Source organism: Mauremys reevesii, linkage group 9 (genome assembly GCF_016161935.1).
Source record: "Mauremys reevesii isolate NIE-2019 linkage group 9, ASM1616193v1, whole genome shotgun sequence".
Lineage (NCBI taxonomy): Eukaryota > Metazoa > Chordata > Testudines > Geoemydidae > Mauremys > Mauremys reevesii.
In genome coordinates this window covers 85110135-85129143 of record NC_052631.1, presented here as the reverse complement: position 1 = coordinate 85129143, position 19009 = coordinate 85110135, and the positions used below count along the sequence as shown (strand labels likewise).

The following is a 19009-nucleotide window of genomic DNA, read 5'->3' as shown; positions in this document are numbered from 1 at the left end:
TAGAGAATGTTGAATTCCATCAGCCTTCTGAGGGATACAGGCCTAAAGCAGTGTGGCTTAATGTGTAAAACTTTAATTTGCTTTATCTGAAATCAGGTTTAGGTTAACAAGATCTTAAAAGCCCCTCTATCCTTAGGCCCTGTAAAAGTAAAGGCAACCTTTCACCCCAGTTAAGTTACTGTCAATCCCTAATTTTTTGCTGTGGTCCAGAGGCCTTAAGATTATATTAAGAAGTGCTGAGTGAGTGAGATGTGTGAGTGGGCTACAAACAATGAGAGTTATTCCTAAGCCAGATACACCCCTTCATCATTCATAGAATCATAGAATATCAGGGTTGGAAGGGACCTCAGGAGGTCATCTAGTCCAACCCCCTGCTCAAAGCAGGACCAATCACCAACTAAATCATCCCAGCCAGGGCTTTGTCAAGCCTGACCTTAAAAACCTCTAAGGAAGGAGAGTCTACCACCTCCCTAGGTAACCCATTCCAGTGCTTCACCACCCACCTAGTGAAAACGTTTTTCCTAATATCCTAAACCTCCCCAACTTGAGACCATACTCCTTGTTCTGTCATCTGGTACCACTGAGAATAGTCTAGAGCCATCCTCTTTGGAACCCCCTTTCAGGTAGTTGAAAGCAGCTATCAAATCCCCCCTCATTTTTCTCTTCTGCAGACTAAACAATCCTAGTTCCCTCAGCCTCTCCTCATAAGTCATGTGCTTCAGCCCCCTAATAATTTTTGTTGCCCTCCACTGGACTCTTTCCAATTTTTCCACATCCTTCTCGTAGTGTGGTTTCCAAAACTGGCCACAGTACTCCAGATGAGGCCTCACCAATGCCGAATAGAGGGGAATGATCACATCCCTCAATCTGCCGGCAATGCCCCTACTTATAAAGCCCAAAATGCTGTTAGCCTTCTTGGCAACAAGGGCACACTGTTGACTCATATCCAGCTTCTCATCCACTGTAACCCCTAGGTCCTTTTCTGCAGAACTGCTGCCTAGCCATTCGGTTCCTAGTTTGTAGCAGTGCATGAGATTCTTCTATCGTTAATGTAGAGGAGAGGGTTGAAGCCCCTTCCATGGAGGCACCACATGTTGGTCCCATGCTCTTGTATTTTTGAAAATAAAGCCCATGTTTGTGGTTTAGGATGGTTATTGAAAAACATCTGCCAGTTGGAGGGGAGCCTCCAGAAGAGACCAGAGATTAAGCGTGACTCCACACAATCAGATTTGGAATGTGCTGTTGGGGCGTGAGAGCTGGGATTCTCCAAATTGCTTAGAAAATCTCTGGGAAGGTGCTCTGGGATATAATAAGCTCAAATCACAACTTTAAAGCTCAAGGTCAAAGTGGAAGAGGTGTCCCCTTCAGGTCACCACAATGGCAGATTCCCCAACTTTCCCTGGACTAGTCCTAAGGAAAGAGGAGACCCAGACTTCCACAGACCAGCCAAGACACCTTCCCAGAGGAATCCCGCTGGCCATCATATGGTATTGACCACAGTCAACACCACCTAGTCCCCTACACTGTAACCCCTGACTCTGAAGCTCTGAAGACCAAGCAAGTCAAAGAGCAGAACCTTTTTCTTAGATAAGTAACATTATTCCTCTTTGTTTCTTATTTTAACACAGTCCTGGGGATGCCTGCAGTTAATTTACTGATTTTTCTAACTTTTTGGAAGGGTGAATGTGAGTGTATGTGTTTAGGTAGTAGCACATGAATATAAATTTATATTAGAAAGGCCCTATTAATCATATACCAAGCCAAATTCTAAGCAGATCCTACCCCACATCAAAAGGTGTCACCCTGAGTTCTTAAAGGTGTCAGATTAAATCACTCTGCCCAAAAGGGAAATCACAAATGGCTGACCACTGCTGTACTGAAAGTAGAGAAATTAGCTGGGAGGGGGGAAATGGAACACATCCTTCAATCAACACTTAGTGCCATTTCAGGACTGAGAAAGAGACTACATCTCCTTACATGTCTGGGATGAGTATGTATAAGGACTCCTCACATATTACAATGACCTTGTGATTTTATTATAGACATTATATGTTTTCCAGGTGTGGATTTCATTCCATATTCTTGTTAATGTATTAATTCCATTTTATGTTACTGTTAATTACTCTGTTTATCAGTTTGATGCTGACTGTGATCTGAACTGAATCATTGCCCTGTATGATTTTTAATTGGTATGGGAAGTAGAGTCATTTAGGAAGTGATATGCTTATTTAGTTTTATATTTTGTCTGCTTATTATCTTAATAAAGCCCATAAAAATACATTGAATTGGGTTCTCCTCAAAATGCCGGCAAGGCTCAGACAAACTAAAGGGAAAGGTACTTTAATAAAAACGTTGGTGAGCCACCTGGTGCTGCCCCTAATTTAATAATTATGTCCCCCAATGGCCTTGTGTAGAATTCCAATGGGAAATGGTGAGACCCAGATAGCTAGGGTTCTAAAACAACCAGAAGTAAGATGGAAACGACATGTGGCTATAACTGCACCTTCCAGCACAAAGTCATTTGGCCCTGTCAGATCGGTGCTTGTCATACAAGTGAAATATCAGTCTCCTCAAATGTGCAATGGTGCCATCCAGCACATTAACAAGAAAATCCTCATATAGTGTAGCACATTTCTTTTTTAACTTTGACCTTGTTAACAACCGCAGTTATTTGCATTCTGCTGTTCAGGTGTCAGCTGAGGATTGAGGAATACCTAAGAACTGTTCTTCATGAAACACTTCCTGGAAGAGATGGAGAAGGAGGAGGGGGGAGAGAGAGAGAGAGAGAGAGAGAGTGTGTGTGTGTGCATGTGCGTGCGTGTGTGTGTGTGTGTGTTCAACTCAACATTCCACATCAGGAATCCTTAAAGATAATCTTTTTGTCAGAGAAATAGTTATGGAGCACTCCCATCAGAAACCACATTGCTTCTTATGTTTATGTTAGTACTAACAGCAACATATTGATGCAAAGCCAAAGCAACTGACAAGGCCTAAAGGGTTCAAGAAAGCAGAGTGCTTCCCAAATCACTCAAAATCCCTCTGCTGGCTAGTCAAGGGAACTTCACGTTTCATATAGGTAACCAGATGGTTCCATATTATATTGTTTCCTCTAATCCCGTCTCAAAACATTTTAGCTGGAACTGACTCATGAATCTCAACTCAGGGTCTCTTCTGTATTCGTTAGTCACAGTATAGTTCCCACTGGAACTAAATGCAAACCCAGTTTGAACCACAGCAACAACAAAAAAGCCAGCAGTGATGTAAATACTGGCAGAAGGCAAGATTCTGAAGGAATATCGAAGAGCTTGATCCAGTTCCCATTAAAGTCAAAGGCTTCCACTGGGTTAAATGGGAGTTGGATTGGTCCCTAAATCCTCAAATAAGAGAGGTGTTTGATATACTACATATTGCAGGACAAAGCTTGCAGGTTCTTTGCATGCAGACAGGGAGAACGAAAATAGGCCTTAATTTAGCAAAGCAGTTAATCGGGTGCTTAAATATATCCTTATTCAGGAAAGCATTTAAGAATGTGCTTAATTTTAAGCATGTGGTTAAGTCCTATTGTTGCCAGTGGGCTTTAAGCACATGCTTAAGTGGTTTGCAAATAGGGATGATGAACTGGCATCACAGACACTAATCTAGCAAATTTCTCTGGGTCAAAGCCTGTGCAAGAATTCAGAATCAGGACATGGAGCGATACAGACTTCTCAAACGCTGGTTTTCAGCATTTGTTTTAGTAGACATTAGAATACAGTAGATAAATAGTTATTCTCGGAAAGATTTCAGCAAACATTCAGGTGTATAGGTCCATTACAGAAGTTAAGAAGGCCTAACATGTTGAGATTAATACTCTCAATTTACAGATGCAGCTCATTGCAATCCATGTAACTAAGAGAGACGGTCAATTAATTCACAGCAAACTGACTGATCTCCAACAACTGAGGAAAACATCAGGTGCATTTTATGGACATATCAGAGATACTCAGGTTAAAAGTCACATAAAGTCAAATACTGAAGTCTTTTCTCAGTCCTTATGCAAGCAGAGCTCTCATTGTTGCAGGTCTCAGAAATAGGTATTGGGAGCTTTCTCAGAATGTAGTGGATAGGGATGAGCATGCTGATTTTTAAATAAAGATCTTTTCTCCCAAGAGTATTTCCAACATTTAAATTAAACTGTATTAACAAAAATCCAGGGTTTTAAAGGTGACTGGCAAAGATTTCATTATAGATTAGGCCCGTGTCCTTTTTTGCTTCTTTGTTACTAATAAAAAAGCCTGAAAATGTTTTTCTTCTGCAGTTTTGTGGTTGTTTGTCTCTGTCTGTTTGTTTGTTTGTTTTTGGGGGTTCCTTTTTAAACCTTAGAAATATCAAATCTGGTCTTCCCTGGATTTGCTGGAGAACTTCTGGGAGGTCCCAGGGATGTCTATTGTGAGTTCCACACACATGCTGTTGAATCTTTGAGAAAGACTACCTTCTTACAAAATATTAAGTAGTCATTGGAATTAAATAGGTGTTAAAAAAAACCCCAGCAAAACTCAAAATGCTTGAAGCAGTTGGGATAAAAGTCTTTTCCCCTCTCACTTGCTCAACTTTCACTCTTTTGGCTTCTTTGGTGTCATCATTTCACTAGTTCTCCAGTTGGTATGGTCTTCCAGCCTATACAAGACCTGCATTTCAAAATGAAAAAGGAGCAGAAAAAACCCTTAAAAAAAACTACCAACATCTTTACATTCTTTCTTATACATCATGAAGAAGAAAAATGGGGCCCAAGTCCAGTTTTCTTGTCTTTGCAGATTGCCTTTAAGCAGTCTGAATAAAAATCTTTTACAGTTAATCAGGTTTCACTTTCTTGGTACTTACAGTGTTATCCTACTAGTTCTCCAGCCATCACAGAGTCCTCCAGACCTGAATTTGTAATGTGAATAAACAAACAGAAAAAACCTTTCTATTAAAAAAGCCCCTTTCAAGACTTCTTTTTATTTAATAAAAAAAGTCTGACTTTTGTGTGTGTGTAGCACGTCCCCTTTAAGAAGAAGTCATTTGTTAGATTCGTAACCAAACAAACAAACATGTTTACAATCCAAGAGATATTGATAAATCACTGGAAAGAAAACAGTTAGGTAGAATGATGTCAAACCAAGCCCTAATCTTCTCACTGAGGGCACTACTGGAAATAAATCATAAAATATCATGTTAATTCATATACTACATCTGCAAGGTTGGAGTCTGGGGCTGTGGACGAGAGGTCTGGTTATTTGAAAACAAACAATTTATACCCTAATAGGAACCCAGCATATTTAATTTTTTCTTCTACCTGTGAAAGAGTATTTTCCAGGAATGGTGTTATTTTCTTCAGCTTTCTAATGGTGAAAATACATGGGGGAAGGAGAGAATGGATCTGTGCACTGTGAACACCTCTCACCTTGCTGGGAAGCCCTAGCCTATCACTCAATTGCAGAATAAATCACTGTTATACAATGAGGGATACACATGCTCTGCAGAAGTAGGCTTGTTAAACCATCAGGGTCGGTGGCAAAACAGTGAGAACACAGCAACTGCAGTCACATTATAAATGCCATTCTGAACAAGATCCCAATTTGGGAGGACTATAGTGAGTCAGCTTATCCGTCACACTCACTCTCACTTTCCCAGAATGAAGAACTATGAAATTATCATGTTTCCAATCATGACATATCCAAATGGCTTATTTTGATGATGCATCTATTGCAGACATAATAGACACTGGGAGTGAAATCCTTAGTCCAGTGGGTCCCAAACTTTAACAACCTGCGAACCCCTTTCAATAGAATGTCAAGTCTCATGAACCCCTTCCTAAAAATGAATATTTCCAGGAATTTTCTCCTTTACGTGTGTATAAATTATAAAAGCAGTGATCTTGGAAATATAAAATTTGTTTTTATGACATGCTTATTACACACTATTTATGATTAAGTATTATTATTTATCATTACAGTATTTTTATTAAACAATGAAAAGGGTAACACTCTTCCAAGATCTCACTTTCATAGCCTGTGTCACTTTGAATAAGCCTGTTATAAGACAAGGCTCCTATGTTTCATCAAGGAGTTTCAGATGTGAAAGAGCAGGAAGGTATTTAAGAAGCCAACTCAAAGAGTTCCTCCTACACAAGCATTCAGGACTTGAGCAGTCCAGGCAAACAACGTACATTACAACAAAGCTTAAGCTTGTTCTTCATAATAATTTAAAAAAAAATACTAGCTGCCAATTTAATTTTAAAAACAGCAAAAAATATCCACCCCCCTTTCCATTTCTTATAAGGAGTCTTGCAGTTTAAATCTCCTCAGTGAGAAGCTTGCTTTGATCTGCTTAGCTCTTGGAAGTCCAGGGGCTCCGGGCTGCTGGCCCCATGCTGCCCAGGGTCTCTAGGGCCAGCTCTGTCTGCCATTACTGAATTTTTTCCTGAGAACCCCCTGTAACATTTCACAATCCCCCAGGGGTTCACAAACCCCAGTTTGGGAACCACTGCCTTACTCTGTTGTCTGTGGGCTTCACAGCACATTCCCCTGATGAGCTCGAGAAAAGTTGAAACCTACTCCAATCAGATCACTAATAGCACCATTTCCACCACCAACCGGGAACTCTGTATAAAAACTTTTCCCCATGGCTATTAATATCTTTGGGTATCTCACAAACTGGAGTGTGAATGATATATCCTTCAATGCTAACATCAGGGTAACTGGAAAGACCGTTTGTGAGTGGGTGGTGTAGACCTTCATACAAGAGAAGACGGATGAATTTGTTTCTAAGATACACAATATATCACTTCTTTCCCCCATTCCATATTTCTCTGTTGTCTTTAGAAAGCAAAATCAATCATGTCCAGTGCCATAGCTTGTGCTTCCAAAGCCCCTCCTATCACCAGCAGAAAGATTGATGCAATCTATGGAGCTAAAGGAAATGGTGTACCCCCTTAATCATTCAAGTATGCTCTTGAGTTCGTGACAATTTCCTTTTACTTTCAACGTTCCTTCCCTTCTCTCTGTCCAAGATGTCATTCAGACCAGAGACTAGGGGCAAGAAAATATTAATGAAAAATTATTCTTACCTTTGTTACCTGATACATGTTACCACCAGTAAAAAAGAATCCTGACAGTGTTATTCATCCATTATTAGATAGTAGCATTACCAAAAATAATGCAGCAAAAATAGAAGTGTTCAATATATATTTCTGTTCTGTTTCTGAGGATGGTGAAATACTTTCACTCCAACAATAACTAAGGATGATGATCCTCTGAGCCATGCAGTCCCTTGAAAAGCCAGTTTTAAATGTCTTGCCTTTAAAAAGCATACTAGAAATAGTCAGCTTTGTGTTATTATACCTCTAGGCAATGTTGCATTAAAACAGACAAAACCACTGGAAAATATCTCTGCACCTGACTATCAGCAAAAAAATGTCCTTGGCTCTCCATCAAGAAAACTGAATGGGTTTAGAAATAGATATAAACAGTGTACAGTTGATTGGCTTTTATTTTCGCATACTCCACACCCCATCCTTCATGAGCCTGTGATATTTTTATAAGCAAACTGAAGTGCCCTTAGAAATTCTCCAGGTTTACTCAAACTCTCTTGGGGATGCTGCACATCTAATTTGACACACTCAAGACACGGCTGAACATTATACGGCTTGGCTGGAATGATTGTTCATCAGTCTTCTCTTGTTTGAAGGCCTACACCACCCACTCACAAATGGTCTTTCCAGTTACTGAACTCCTTATCTTAGGAAACAACTTTTAAGGCTGTGTCCTAAAGTGACAGTGGTAAAAAATAAAATAAAAAACTCAACAAAACCCATCTGATTCCTTCAGATCTCCTGTCAATGATTTAAAGAGTAAAGTGAGTAATAGCGATTGACGGTAAGCCTGCCATGAGGGAATTCCATACAGTCCTTTGATCTCTCAGTGAAAGTGTTAAGCCATCCAGCGGTAGATAAAATGCCACTTTCTCTCAGTACGGTAAAAATGGTTTGTGGGGAATTTAAATGGGTCTGATTCTCCCTGGCCTTACATCTTGTGGAATCATTTACACACACACATGAAGTGGGCCTGGTTCTCTGCTGTGTCATCCTCGCATAGTCAACTTCACCTGTCAGTAAAACACAGACACAAAGCACTACCGGTCAGAATGCTGATGTTTTGCCCACATTGATTTAGTGCAGATGCAAAGGATTTCACAGGGTGGAAGGCAATTCATAATCAGGCAAAATGGTGCATAACGGCACCATTCTGGCTTAGCGGCATTTTATGCTCATTTTGCATGGCATAAATGACTCCTCAAGGGGCAAGGCCGTGGAGAATCTAGTCCTTTAGATTTGATTCCCAGCTGCCACTTTACACTTCTCTGTCAGTGCTGTAAAGTGGGCATAAATTATATTCTCAATCTACCTCAGATCCCTTTTCACTGCTAGAGCAGTGGAAATGAGAATCAGACCTGTTGTCTTTATAATTGATTGTGTTTTTAAGTAACTGTCGAGGAAGCCTTTCCCAGACCCGAGGAAGAGCTTTGTGTAAGCTGGAAAACTTGTCTCTTTCAGCTTGTCCAATACAAGTTAGTACCTCACTCACCTTGTCTCTCTAAGGAAGCCTAGAGTTTTAGAGAAGTGACTTTTTCCCTTTCTCCTCTCAGTATAAATTCCATTGATTTTATAGAGCTTAATTCTTTGGGAAATTGATCTGAGAAACATAGATACAAAAACACCAGAGCTAACCAACACATTTATACTGTGCCAAAGCTGCCTTAATTTTTTTGCACACCATGAAGGAATGTAGCGCAACAATTAGATCCCTTCTGTCCTCTAAATAAATGATCAAGTTTGCTTGGTATTTTGAAATTCATGGCATGCAACCATTCCACCCATAGGATTGTTTCCATTGCCAGGAAGATTGAGAGGGACACTGAGCATTACATAGTGGATTTGAACATTTATAAACAAGAGATATGCTACGAAAACCACCTCAGGCAGGGCACATTCTAATCTCTCTTATCATAACTGATTCTTCTCCTCCTGTGTAAAAAAGTAATTACCTTCCAAGATGCACATTAGCTTATCCAAAAATAAACATAAACAGCTATACGTTTTATTTTTTTCCCACTCTTTGCCCCCCAAAGGAAAGTGCTCTTACTCAGAAGCTACATATTTGTCAGTTTATAAAATATTTGCGAATGTAACTTTCTGGCCAAATCAAATGTAGGGCTGTATACACTGCGGGACTGAAATGACCCATTTTTCTGCCATTGTGAAGATAAAACAAATATCTGTGTTAGATTCACAACAGAGTCTTAAGGAAGAAGAGTGCTAGCAGATAACAATGTTTCTAGTTCCATTCTTGCCTGCAGTGATTTCATGTTATATACAGCAACTCCAGCCACAGGATGTGGGGACTCAGACAGAGACATAGGGATGCAATTTTCAGGTAGAGAGACTGGTGACAAGGCCAATGAGATGCATATTAGAGCATTCCCCAGAGAAGAATGCATTGCACTGATTCAGGTAAGTGCTAGCTAAGCCACTGGGACAGGTTCCTCCAACTCACTCGGTAGAGTTGTAACCCATAGTGGACAACAAGAGTCTTGTGTCAAGTCTTGAAGCAGGTGGTGTGACTACCACGTGGGTTCAGCCCTAAGGGGTGGGAGGGTTGGTAATTTTTTTGCTAGAACTTGGCCCAGATAGCCAGAGTTTCAAATGTATTTAGGTGCCTTAACATGCATAGAGGTGCCTAATGGGATTTTCAAAAGCACTTACACAATTAAGGGCCTACCTCCCATTGATCTTGGCAACTAGGCCCAGAATTTTAAAGAATTTAGGCATTGTGGAGCTCAGCATTGCAACACCTAAGTGAATTAGGCTCCCAAGTGCCTACATCCCTTTTGAAAATGAGATTTAGGCACCTACATTGATTAAGAAGTGCAGTGCTTGGCACAGCAGCACCTAAATACTTTTAAAAATCTGGGTCCTAAGATGATTAGGCACTTTTAAAAATCTCGCTAGGCACCTGGCTGCATCTTTAAGTACCTCAGTGCCTTTGAAAATCTCACTGGCTCAGCACAGACATGGTCATGACTTCAATAAGCAAGAACCACCTGTGGCCATGGCCACCTTTTCTCATTATGATTCTTTTAACAGCACATTCAGAATTATGGAGCCATTAAACTGTAGTGAGAACTTGAACTTCTGTTCCTTTCACACAGCCCCAGAACAAAGGCAGCACACCGGGAGCAAATCTGCAGTTCCAGCACCAGGGGTGTGATGAAGGGGGAAAAAAGGTCAGTCGGGGGAAGTCTGCAGCACTGTGAACAGATGAATACATTGAATAATATATCTGGGGTATAATTGGCCTGATTCTGATCTTGCACCACTATGGATCACCAGTAACTCAAAGATCAATCCTCTACTTAAACATAGGATGGGTCTAGGTAACCTCAGCACCCTGTTTTGGAGGGAAAGACTCCTCTATGGACTCAGTTAGAAAGTCTTGAGAATGTATCTACATAATTAAGGTAAAGTGGACTTGGAAACCTTTCGTACTCACCACACTCAATTAAATAAAAAGCGGTGTGGCATTTTCAGCAGTAATTAGGTTACAATTGAGTTGGGGTTATGTACTGCTGAAGATGGGGACAGATGCTATTGATCAAGGTGTAGTGGGGTGGTTACCCCGCTCCTGCCCTGAAAGGCTTAAAACAGCCCTGGGCGAGGGCTGTGGCAGGGAAAGCAGCTACTAGGCTGATTAGGGAATCAGCTGCAGCTGGGCCACGCCCCAATCAGGCCTCAGCTGGCCCTATATAAGAGGCTGGGAGCCAGGAGCTCAGCACTCTCTCTCTAGCTGTAAAGGGACCTGGACCTGGCTGCAGGGAGCTAGAGACAGGGTACCTGAGTGGAGCAGGGCTGGGGAGGAGCTGGGGAGGCTCCAGCCTGGAAAGCCCCAGGCTGTGGCCTAGCACAAGGCCAACGGATACTGGGGGTTGCAGGGGGCAGCCCAGGGGTAGGCAAAGGCAGCAGGTCCAAACCCAACCTTGCCAGTGATGAGTAGGCTGATACTGCAGTCTGCCCCAGGGCATGGGGGCTAGACAATGACTATACTGAGGTGAGGTGGGGATAGTGGGAGGGGAGACCCTGGGAGAAAGGGGTTACTGCCAGTGGGCAGCACCCCAGATAACAGGGCACCGGGTCTGGGAGGGTGCTCTGGAGGCTGGACGAGCTAATTCTCAGAGACAACCAGCAGGAGGCGCTGCAGGGGTGAGCCGTCGCATATTTACATAAGGCAACAACTCAGGCCCAGATCTTGAAAGGCATTCAGGTGCCTCAGTCAATGAGATAAAGGGAATTGCTGGTTCCCAGGTTCAGGAGGCAGGAGATATAAGGTTTATTCCTGGCCCTACCACAGACATCCTGTGACCTTGGACAAGTAACTTACTCTATCTGTAAGAGTAGGGCCAAAAATACTTCCCCTGACTTATCAGGATGTTGTGAGGCTTACTTCATTAGCGCCTGCAAAGTGCACTGGCTCCTTAAAATGACTGTCAGCTCTTTGGGGAAAGGACTGTCATTATCCAACCCCTAGCGCAACCGGGCCCTGGCCTGATTGGCCTCTAGATACCGTTGCAATATAAACATTAAATAACAACAACGGTGATAGAGGAATGCGAAGTATTGTTCTGATTGCCCATGTATACTGCCAAGCAGCGAATCCTAACAAATGAAATTAAGTTACGTCAAGATACTATACATGTAAAGATATGGGGCCAAATTTTCAGTTGACTGCCTTACCTGAGCTCACAAACTTTGAAGCACTATTAAAGGTAAAGGAGGCCACTGAAATTGACAGCTGAGAAGCAAGGGGTGATTGCACTGTGGAAGCCTGCAGTGCCAGATTGCTACTGATCAGTGGGAAATCATTTTGGAGTTGGAATCTCCATAATATGGGCCTCTGTCATGCAAGTGTGCAGGGTCATTAATCATCTCCTGTTACACAGGCCGGTGACTCTTGGCAATGCACAGGACATAGTGGCTGGATTTGCAGCAATGGGGTTCTCGTACTGCTATCGGGTAATAGCACATATATCCCTGTTTTGGCTCCAGCCCACCTTACCACATTAAAAAAAGGTGCAAAAATTATGGGATACAGATGGCATTACGGGTGGAGAAAGTTGCATACGGGAAACTTGACCTCTTTCTCTCTTGTGTGTCCCCTACAGCGCATTACAAAATTCCCCAAAAAGGCATTACAAAATTCCACTGCAGGGTAGTGCATGGCACACTGGGATACTCACCCATGATGCACTGCACTTTGTGTTGACACAAGCACTCCTGGTGAGGATGCACAGAGCTGATGCAAGCAGTCAAGTATGCATATGCTGAAGTGATAGATTAATTGTGGCAGCTTTATGCAGAAGTAACCTGCATTGACTAAAGTTTGTAGGCATGGCCTGCGACTGCCACGTCATTTATTGTTAGCATAATATTTGCTACCAATGGAGAGAAAGCTTCCCTGACTCAGGGCCAGGCGGTAAGTTCACACCTGGAATAGCATAGTACGGCTACTGGGTAAGGCTCTGAATGGAAGCGTTCCCATCTGCAATGAGTCTTCACTGGGTCTTCTCTATCAATCATAAATAATGATCTGTCCCTGTGTCAATACATGTCTAGAGCCTGCTATGTTTTTGCTGGTCTAAGCAAGGAGGGATTGAGAGATATTTAAACACAGAAGCCTGTTATAGACAGGGGTCCATGCTTGCGTACAAGACGCCCGCTGACTTTGGAGCCAGTGGGGCAAGGTAGCACCATTTTATGCTCCTACTCAGTAGGAAAAAGTCTCTTTCTAAAAACAAGTGCTCTCTCCTTCTTCCTCTCTGTCCCTCTGGAAAGTGCTTTTAGTCCAATCTTTTTCAATTAAGATAAAAGGTGTTTCCCCATGTCTGTCACCAAATGTCCCTATTTACAGTTTTTACATGTTGGCAAGGATGTTTATATCTTGCCTGATGATTTGTTTTTATTATCATTATTATGATAAGAAAATTGTGCAACAATTAGAAACATGCTGTGGGTGGGCTGTTTGTATTCATCACTTGTTTGCAAACAGCAGGGAGCTGTGGGGGTAGATCAGGGTTGTTGTTGTTTCCCTTTGGAGGCACATTCATTCTGGCCCTATGCAGCCACACACTGCAAACGGAAACTGCACTGATTTAAAATGACAGTTCAGAGCTTGTGTTCCATTTGACGTCATTTACACACTGGAATTGACATACGCACGCCAGTGAAACATACGGAGTTACAGAGCCAGCCAAACCCGACCAAAAAAAGAGGCAGAAAAATGTCAAAAAACAATTAAACGAATTACAGCTTTACCAAGTGTCAATACAGCACAGCCCCCCATTGCAAATAATGGCTTGTACTTAATCCAGATCCATGCTGTTTCACTACTAACAAAACACAGGGCCCAGTCACTTTACAGACTCCTGCTTGAGCACTTATGAAGAGCAGCAGCAGGATAAATGCATGTCCTGAGACACCTGGAGTCTGTAGTGATGTAAGGCAGCGGTTCTCAACCAGGAGTACACAGAAAACTTCCAGGGGTCATCAACTCATCTACATATTTGCCTAGTTTTACAATAGGCTATATAAAAAGCACTAGCAACGTCAGTACAAACTATGTCATACAGACAAACTCAGAAAGCCAGCAATTTGTCAGTAACAGTGTGCTGTGACACTTTTGTATTTTTGTCTGATTTTGTAAGCAAGTAGTTTTTAAGTGAGGTGACCCTTGGGGTACACAAGACAAATCAGACTCCTGAAAGGGGTACAGTCCTCTGGAAAGGTTGAGAGCCTTTCTGATCTAAGGTATGGTTCTTAGCTCAGAAAAGTGTGTGTGCAGGCGTGCTGCCAAGCACCATTCAGGTAAAAATAAGGCTCAGTCCTATAAGGTGACACGCAGTCTACACTCTCATTGAGGTCCACTGGGGAAGTGTAAGGTGCCCTATGCTTTGAAGGCTTACTCCCCTAAATCCTGGTGGGACTGCTGAACATAAGGAACAACTGTTGTGGTCTAATCTGCGCTTATTTATACTGTAGTTACATAACAACCTACCCATGTCACTTTACACCATTTACGATCCACACTGTAATTACCTTTATGGTTGCCACCAGCTTGAGTGTTTGTGGGACTGCCCTGATTTTGACAAGGCCATTCCAATTTCTCCACCGCTTCACTCACAAAAATATGAAAATAAATCGAGTAAAATATTTTTTTCTCCTCCCAGTTCCAGTCACAGCTTCCAACAGAAAAGCTCTTCCAGTTGAAGGATCTGGCTGCCTATCTGATCTGTCTTAGTGTTTTGTATAGCATCCATCGCCATAGTAGCTAAGCATGTAGGAGAAAATTTTCAAAAATCCCTAACTGACTTAGGAACCTAAGTCTCATTGGCATTGAGGCTTCTAAGTCATGTACGTTCTTTTGAAAGTTTTATCTGTAGTATCTAAGGTGATCTGAGCAGGAGTGACCAGCTACTCCAGTGTCCCAGAACACATTTCGATAGGGAACTCTAAAGCAGCAGCAGCAGCTGGAATTCATTTAACAGTTGGGTAGCTACAGCCTATGAGATGTGCCCTTAATAAATAACACCTAAATGTAGTGTGAGTCACCCCTAAAAACTGCCACTGTGCCACTCGAGTGCTTGGCTTCCAGTATGTCAAAGCTTCTCAGTCTACAGCAGTAATATCATAAGAACATTAGCTGACTCTGGATTTTCCTTTTGTTCCCAAACAAAGAGTTCTGTCCTTCGTTTGGGAACAGAAGGAAAATCCAGAGTCAACTAATGAAACCATGTCCATGGAACTAATGAAACCATGCATTTTACTAGAGTTAGATTCATAGCCTTGTCTATTGAATGGTACTGAAGTGTCTCTGGATTTACAGGGCTTTTGGATGGCGCTCTCTCATGTTTTAGCAGAAACATTTCTTCCTTTTTCTGGCACTAAAGGCAGTAGTCTCCATTTCTGGGAAATTTTTCTGAGTCCCTAGAGCTTGCATGAAGCAGAGCCGAAGAATCAAACTGGGGGTTTTCAGGTGTGAAGCAATATTTGCATGGCTCTGTAGACAAAGGCCCTGTACCCAAATGTGAGAAATATGAGTTTAAACTAGTATTTGCTTAGTAGTAACTGTGATCATTAAGGTTGCAAATTGTCCACCATTACCCTCGTTAACAACATGCCCATAACTTTAATTGTGCAGTCACATGGGATTGTGCATTTAGTATGTATGTAATAGGCCACACTTGAATTGGTAGAATAGGGGCCAATAAGATGCCTCCAAAAAATATTGTTATGCGTCTCCTTTTGTCGAGGGCTTTTGCTTTCCTTTTCCAGATTTTTCCCCTTCTTCCTACCAGCAGTAGTGAAATGAGGGAGCCCATCTATAGCTCTCAACTTTGAACACTGTTTCCAAATGCATTCGCAACCAGAGCTTCACTTGAGTGTGTTTGAAATACAGCTGCAAATGAAACAGGGTGAGCATTAGGGATATGAAACACACCAGAATCATCGTCCTTAAGGCTCCTTCTTTGTGACTCCTACTCAAGGCTTATTAAAATCCTCTCTGTCTTCACATCTCATCACTGCAGAACTACTTAGGGATACTGAGCCTATTGTAGTCACATCCTCTCAAATTCAAATCCACAAGCCTCTGAGAAGTGGTAGGATGATGAGAGCTGTTGATACTAGCAGGAGTTCCCTTGCACAGGAAATCCTGCCACTGGAAAGGCCCAGGGCTTGGACTTTAGTGAGAATAGGAAGATTACTGAGGGGGCCTGGAAGGGGATTTGGTGCTAGCATCTTTAGAAATCATTAAAGGCTTATTAGATAGCTATGGGCACAGTTTTAATTGAAGTCTGACTCACATCTGTTCTAGACAGAAAATGAGGTACTCAATCAATGCTAAAGCAGGATGGCAAATGCCTAATCTTGATCTTGTGGCGCGCTCCACCCTTCCCAGGGGATGCTGAGGGCCCAGAGCGCTCATTGACTTCAGTTGTCATTGAGGGTGGGTGGGCTTTAGAACCAGCTCTTGTAGCTCTACTTGCACCTGGTCTTCCTTTCAATCCAAACACAGTCACGGGTCCTGGTGTTCCCTCAGCGAACACAAGGTAGGCCAGGAAATAATTCATTTTACCCAACACGTGGCTTTGGCAAACCCCCACATTAAGATGACTCTTACCTCTTTCTGATGATACTTTATTGCTACCTTTAGCTTTGCCAAATCATGACATTTTTGGGGATCCAGCTCCTCGCTCTGATCATCCCTGTGGTTGAGAATGATCTCCAGTTCCCTGGAGCTCCGTGCCTGGTCCAAAAGGTCCTTAGCAAAACGTTTGCACTGCTGGGAAAGCTCTTCGTATTCAGCCTTGAACTCGTTCTCCACTTTGCTGAGCTCCTTCAGCTCCCAGCCCAGCCGGAAGGCTGTCAAAATAGGGTCCTCACTCGATAAGGCAATCAACGAAGGGCTCGCTAAGGCTTTGTAGATGTTCAGCCTTGACCTGGAATGCCTCAGGCTGTCCACCTCAGAACTGGAGACACATTCCACGCAGTTGCATCTGATCTGGTGGGGGCGTGGTATTGTTACCCGTCTTTGGACAAGCAGTTTGATGATTTCGTAGTTGTTGGTGTGAGCCGCCAACATTATTGGGGTGATATCAGGGGTGAATTCTGAAAACTGGGTGTCCATCATCAAGGTAGGGACCTACACATAACAAATAAATACATAATAATAAAAAATAAATAATAATCTCATTCAGGGGAGTAGGAAATATACATTCATCTTGTTTAGTTATACTAAACTTGGGCATTCATAATATTCCACATTCAGCAAAGCTTATTTACTCCCCATTCAGGCAAAAGTGCCCAGTGCCTCACTGCAGCAATCCATGGCCCTTTAACTCACATGCTGGTATAAAGGTTGCTCTATTGCCCAAGTTCATTTTTATAAAGGAAGTTAATGGAAAGTAGATCCTAGTTCATAAATTGCTACTGAAAGGACAGCTGGGTTTGTGAGAGAAAGGCCCAGGGAACCTCACAAAAGGAGAGCTCCTCAAACAATCAATATATTATTATTATTATTATTATTATTTATTTATAATACAGTAGTGCCTCAGAGTCCCAGTCACTGTGCAAGGTGCTGTACAAACACAATAAAATGACGGTCTCTAGTTGAGCAAAGGGGTTGCTAACTTTTTTCCTTCTCTTTTAGTAGGAACAACTCTCCAAAGGAGGAGAATGTTACATAAATGCCCTCAGGTCACATTTTTTTAAAGGTCTGAAAAATATTAAATGTAAAACTAATGAGCCGCAATCTACTACCAAGCAGCCACTACAGGGTGTGCGTTATTCGGCTACTCGTACAGTTTTCAAGTAGTTAAAAGCCCAGGGCTGAAGCTGAGGTTAATGTTCACTCTATTGTGATTCATTACCATATTCATCATGCAGAATTATACTGAAATGCTCATACAGACCCACCCCTCCGTGTGTTTCCATTTGCAGCATAGGTAGCTCTTTTTGTTGTGTGTTAATAATCACTCAAGCATCCTGTATTTCATGTACCCTCCACACTCACTCCTGTGGCTGACATTCTGCTGCTGAAAGTGTGATTGCAGGTTATGGCGAATAGCAGGCACATTTCCCCTTTGTGCCTGTCAGAGGCATTTCACAGAAGGATTTTAATGACAAGAAACATTACTCAGTCCATTTAAAAAAAACACTTGTGCTAGTTAATAATCCTTTTATCTGACACCTGTAACATGATGTAATGGTGGTTGTGAGCAGCAATGATTGAACGTAGGCATCTAAAACCATGAGTCTCTACACTCAAAGGCTCTAGTACAGGGGTGGGCAAACTTTTTGGCCTGTGGGCCACATCTGGGTATGAAAATAGTATGGCGGGCCATGAATGCTCACAAAATTGGGGGTTGGGGTACAGGAGGGGCTGAGGGCTCTGACTGGAGGTGCGGGCTCTGGGGTGGGGCAAGAAATGAGGAGTTCAGGGTGCGGTAGGGGGCTCTGGGCTGGGGCAGGATGTTAGGGTGCAGGGGGGTGAGAACTCTAGCAGGGGGTACTGGCTCTGAGGTAGGACTGGAGATGAGGGGTTGGGGGTGCAGGAAGGTGCTCTAAGCTGGGACCAAGGGGTTTGGAGGGCGGGAGGGGATCAGGGCTGGGGCAGGGGGTTGGGGCACGGGAGGGGGTCAGGGGTGCAGGCTCCAGGCGGCGCTTACCTCAAGCAGCTCCCAGAAGCAACGGCATGTCCCCCCTCCAGCTCCAATGCGGAGATGTGGGCAAGTGGCTCTGCGCGCTGCCCCGTCTGCAGGTGCCTCCCCTATAGCTCCCATTGGCCGTGGTTCCAATGGGAACTGTGGGGACGGAGCTTGGGCTGGGGGCAGTGTGCGGAGCCCCCTGGCTGCCCCTACACATAGGAACTGGAGGGAGGACCTGCTGCTGCTTCCGGGAGTTGTGCAGAGCCACAGCACACATGGAGCAGGGCAAACCCCCAGCTGGAGCACAGGAGCGGGGAAAGCCCCTGGCGGGAGCTCAAGGGCCAGATTAAAACATCTGGAGGGCTGGATGTGGCCCCCGGGCCGTAGTTTGCCCACCCCTGCTTTAGTAGACTCATAAACCTCTGTGGAGTCCAGCCACTAGAGCAGGACTGAAAGCCAGAGAGGTATACTTGGGGCTACCATCTGTAATAATTTCCCCAAAACATGCAAAAGGGTAGGTGGGTTGGGTGTGCTGCTGGTGAGAATGGCAAAGCAGATGACCGAGCTGGCTAGAAGTGCCTGTGCTTGCAAATACAACAAGGTGCTGGCCTGGGTACAGCAAACTAGGAGTTAATTCTCCAGCAAGCCACACCCACACAGGTGGAAAGAATTATGTTAACAAGGCAGAGCTCCTGGCTGCAGGCAATTGGGAGCTAAGGGCTTACACCAGGGAATC

The 19009-nt window shown here is 43.2% G+C and overlaps 1 protein-coding gene across 1 annotated transcript in view; it reads right to left on the bottom strand.

The window, feature by feature from the left end:
- Positions 1–19009, bottom strand: part of TRPC5 (transient receptor potential cation channel subfamily C member 5) — a 141128-nt gene that overhangs the window by 57943 nt on the left and 64176 nt on the right. Inside the window, exon 3 of the mRNA XM_039486939.1 lies at positions 16248–16769. Coding sequence (XP_039342873.1) covers positions 16248–16769 — 522 coding nt within the window. The remainder of the gene's footprint in view (positions 1–16247; positions 16770–19009) is intronic.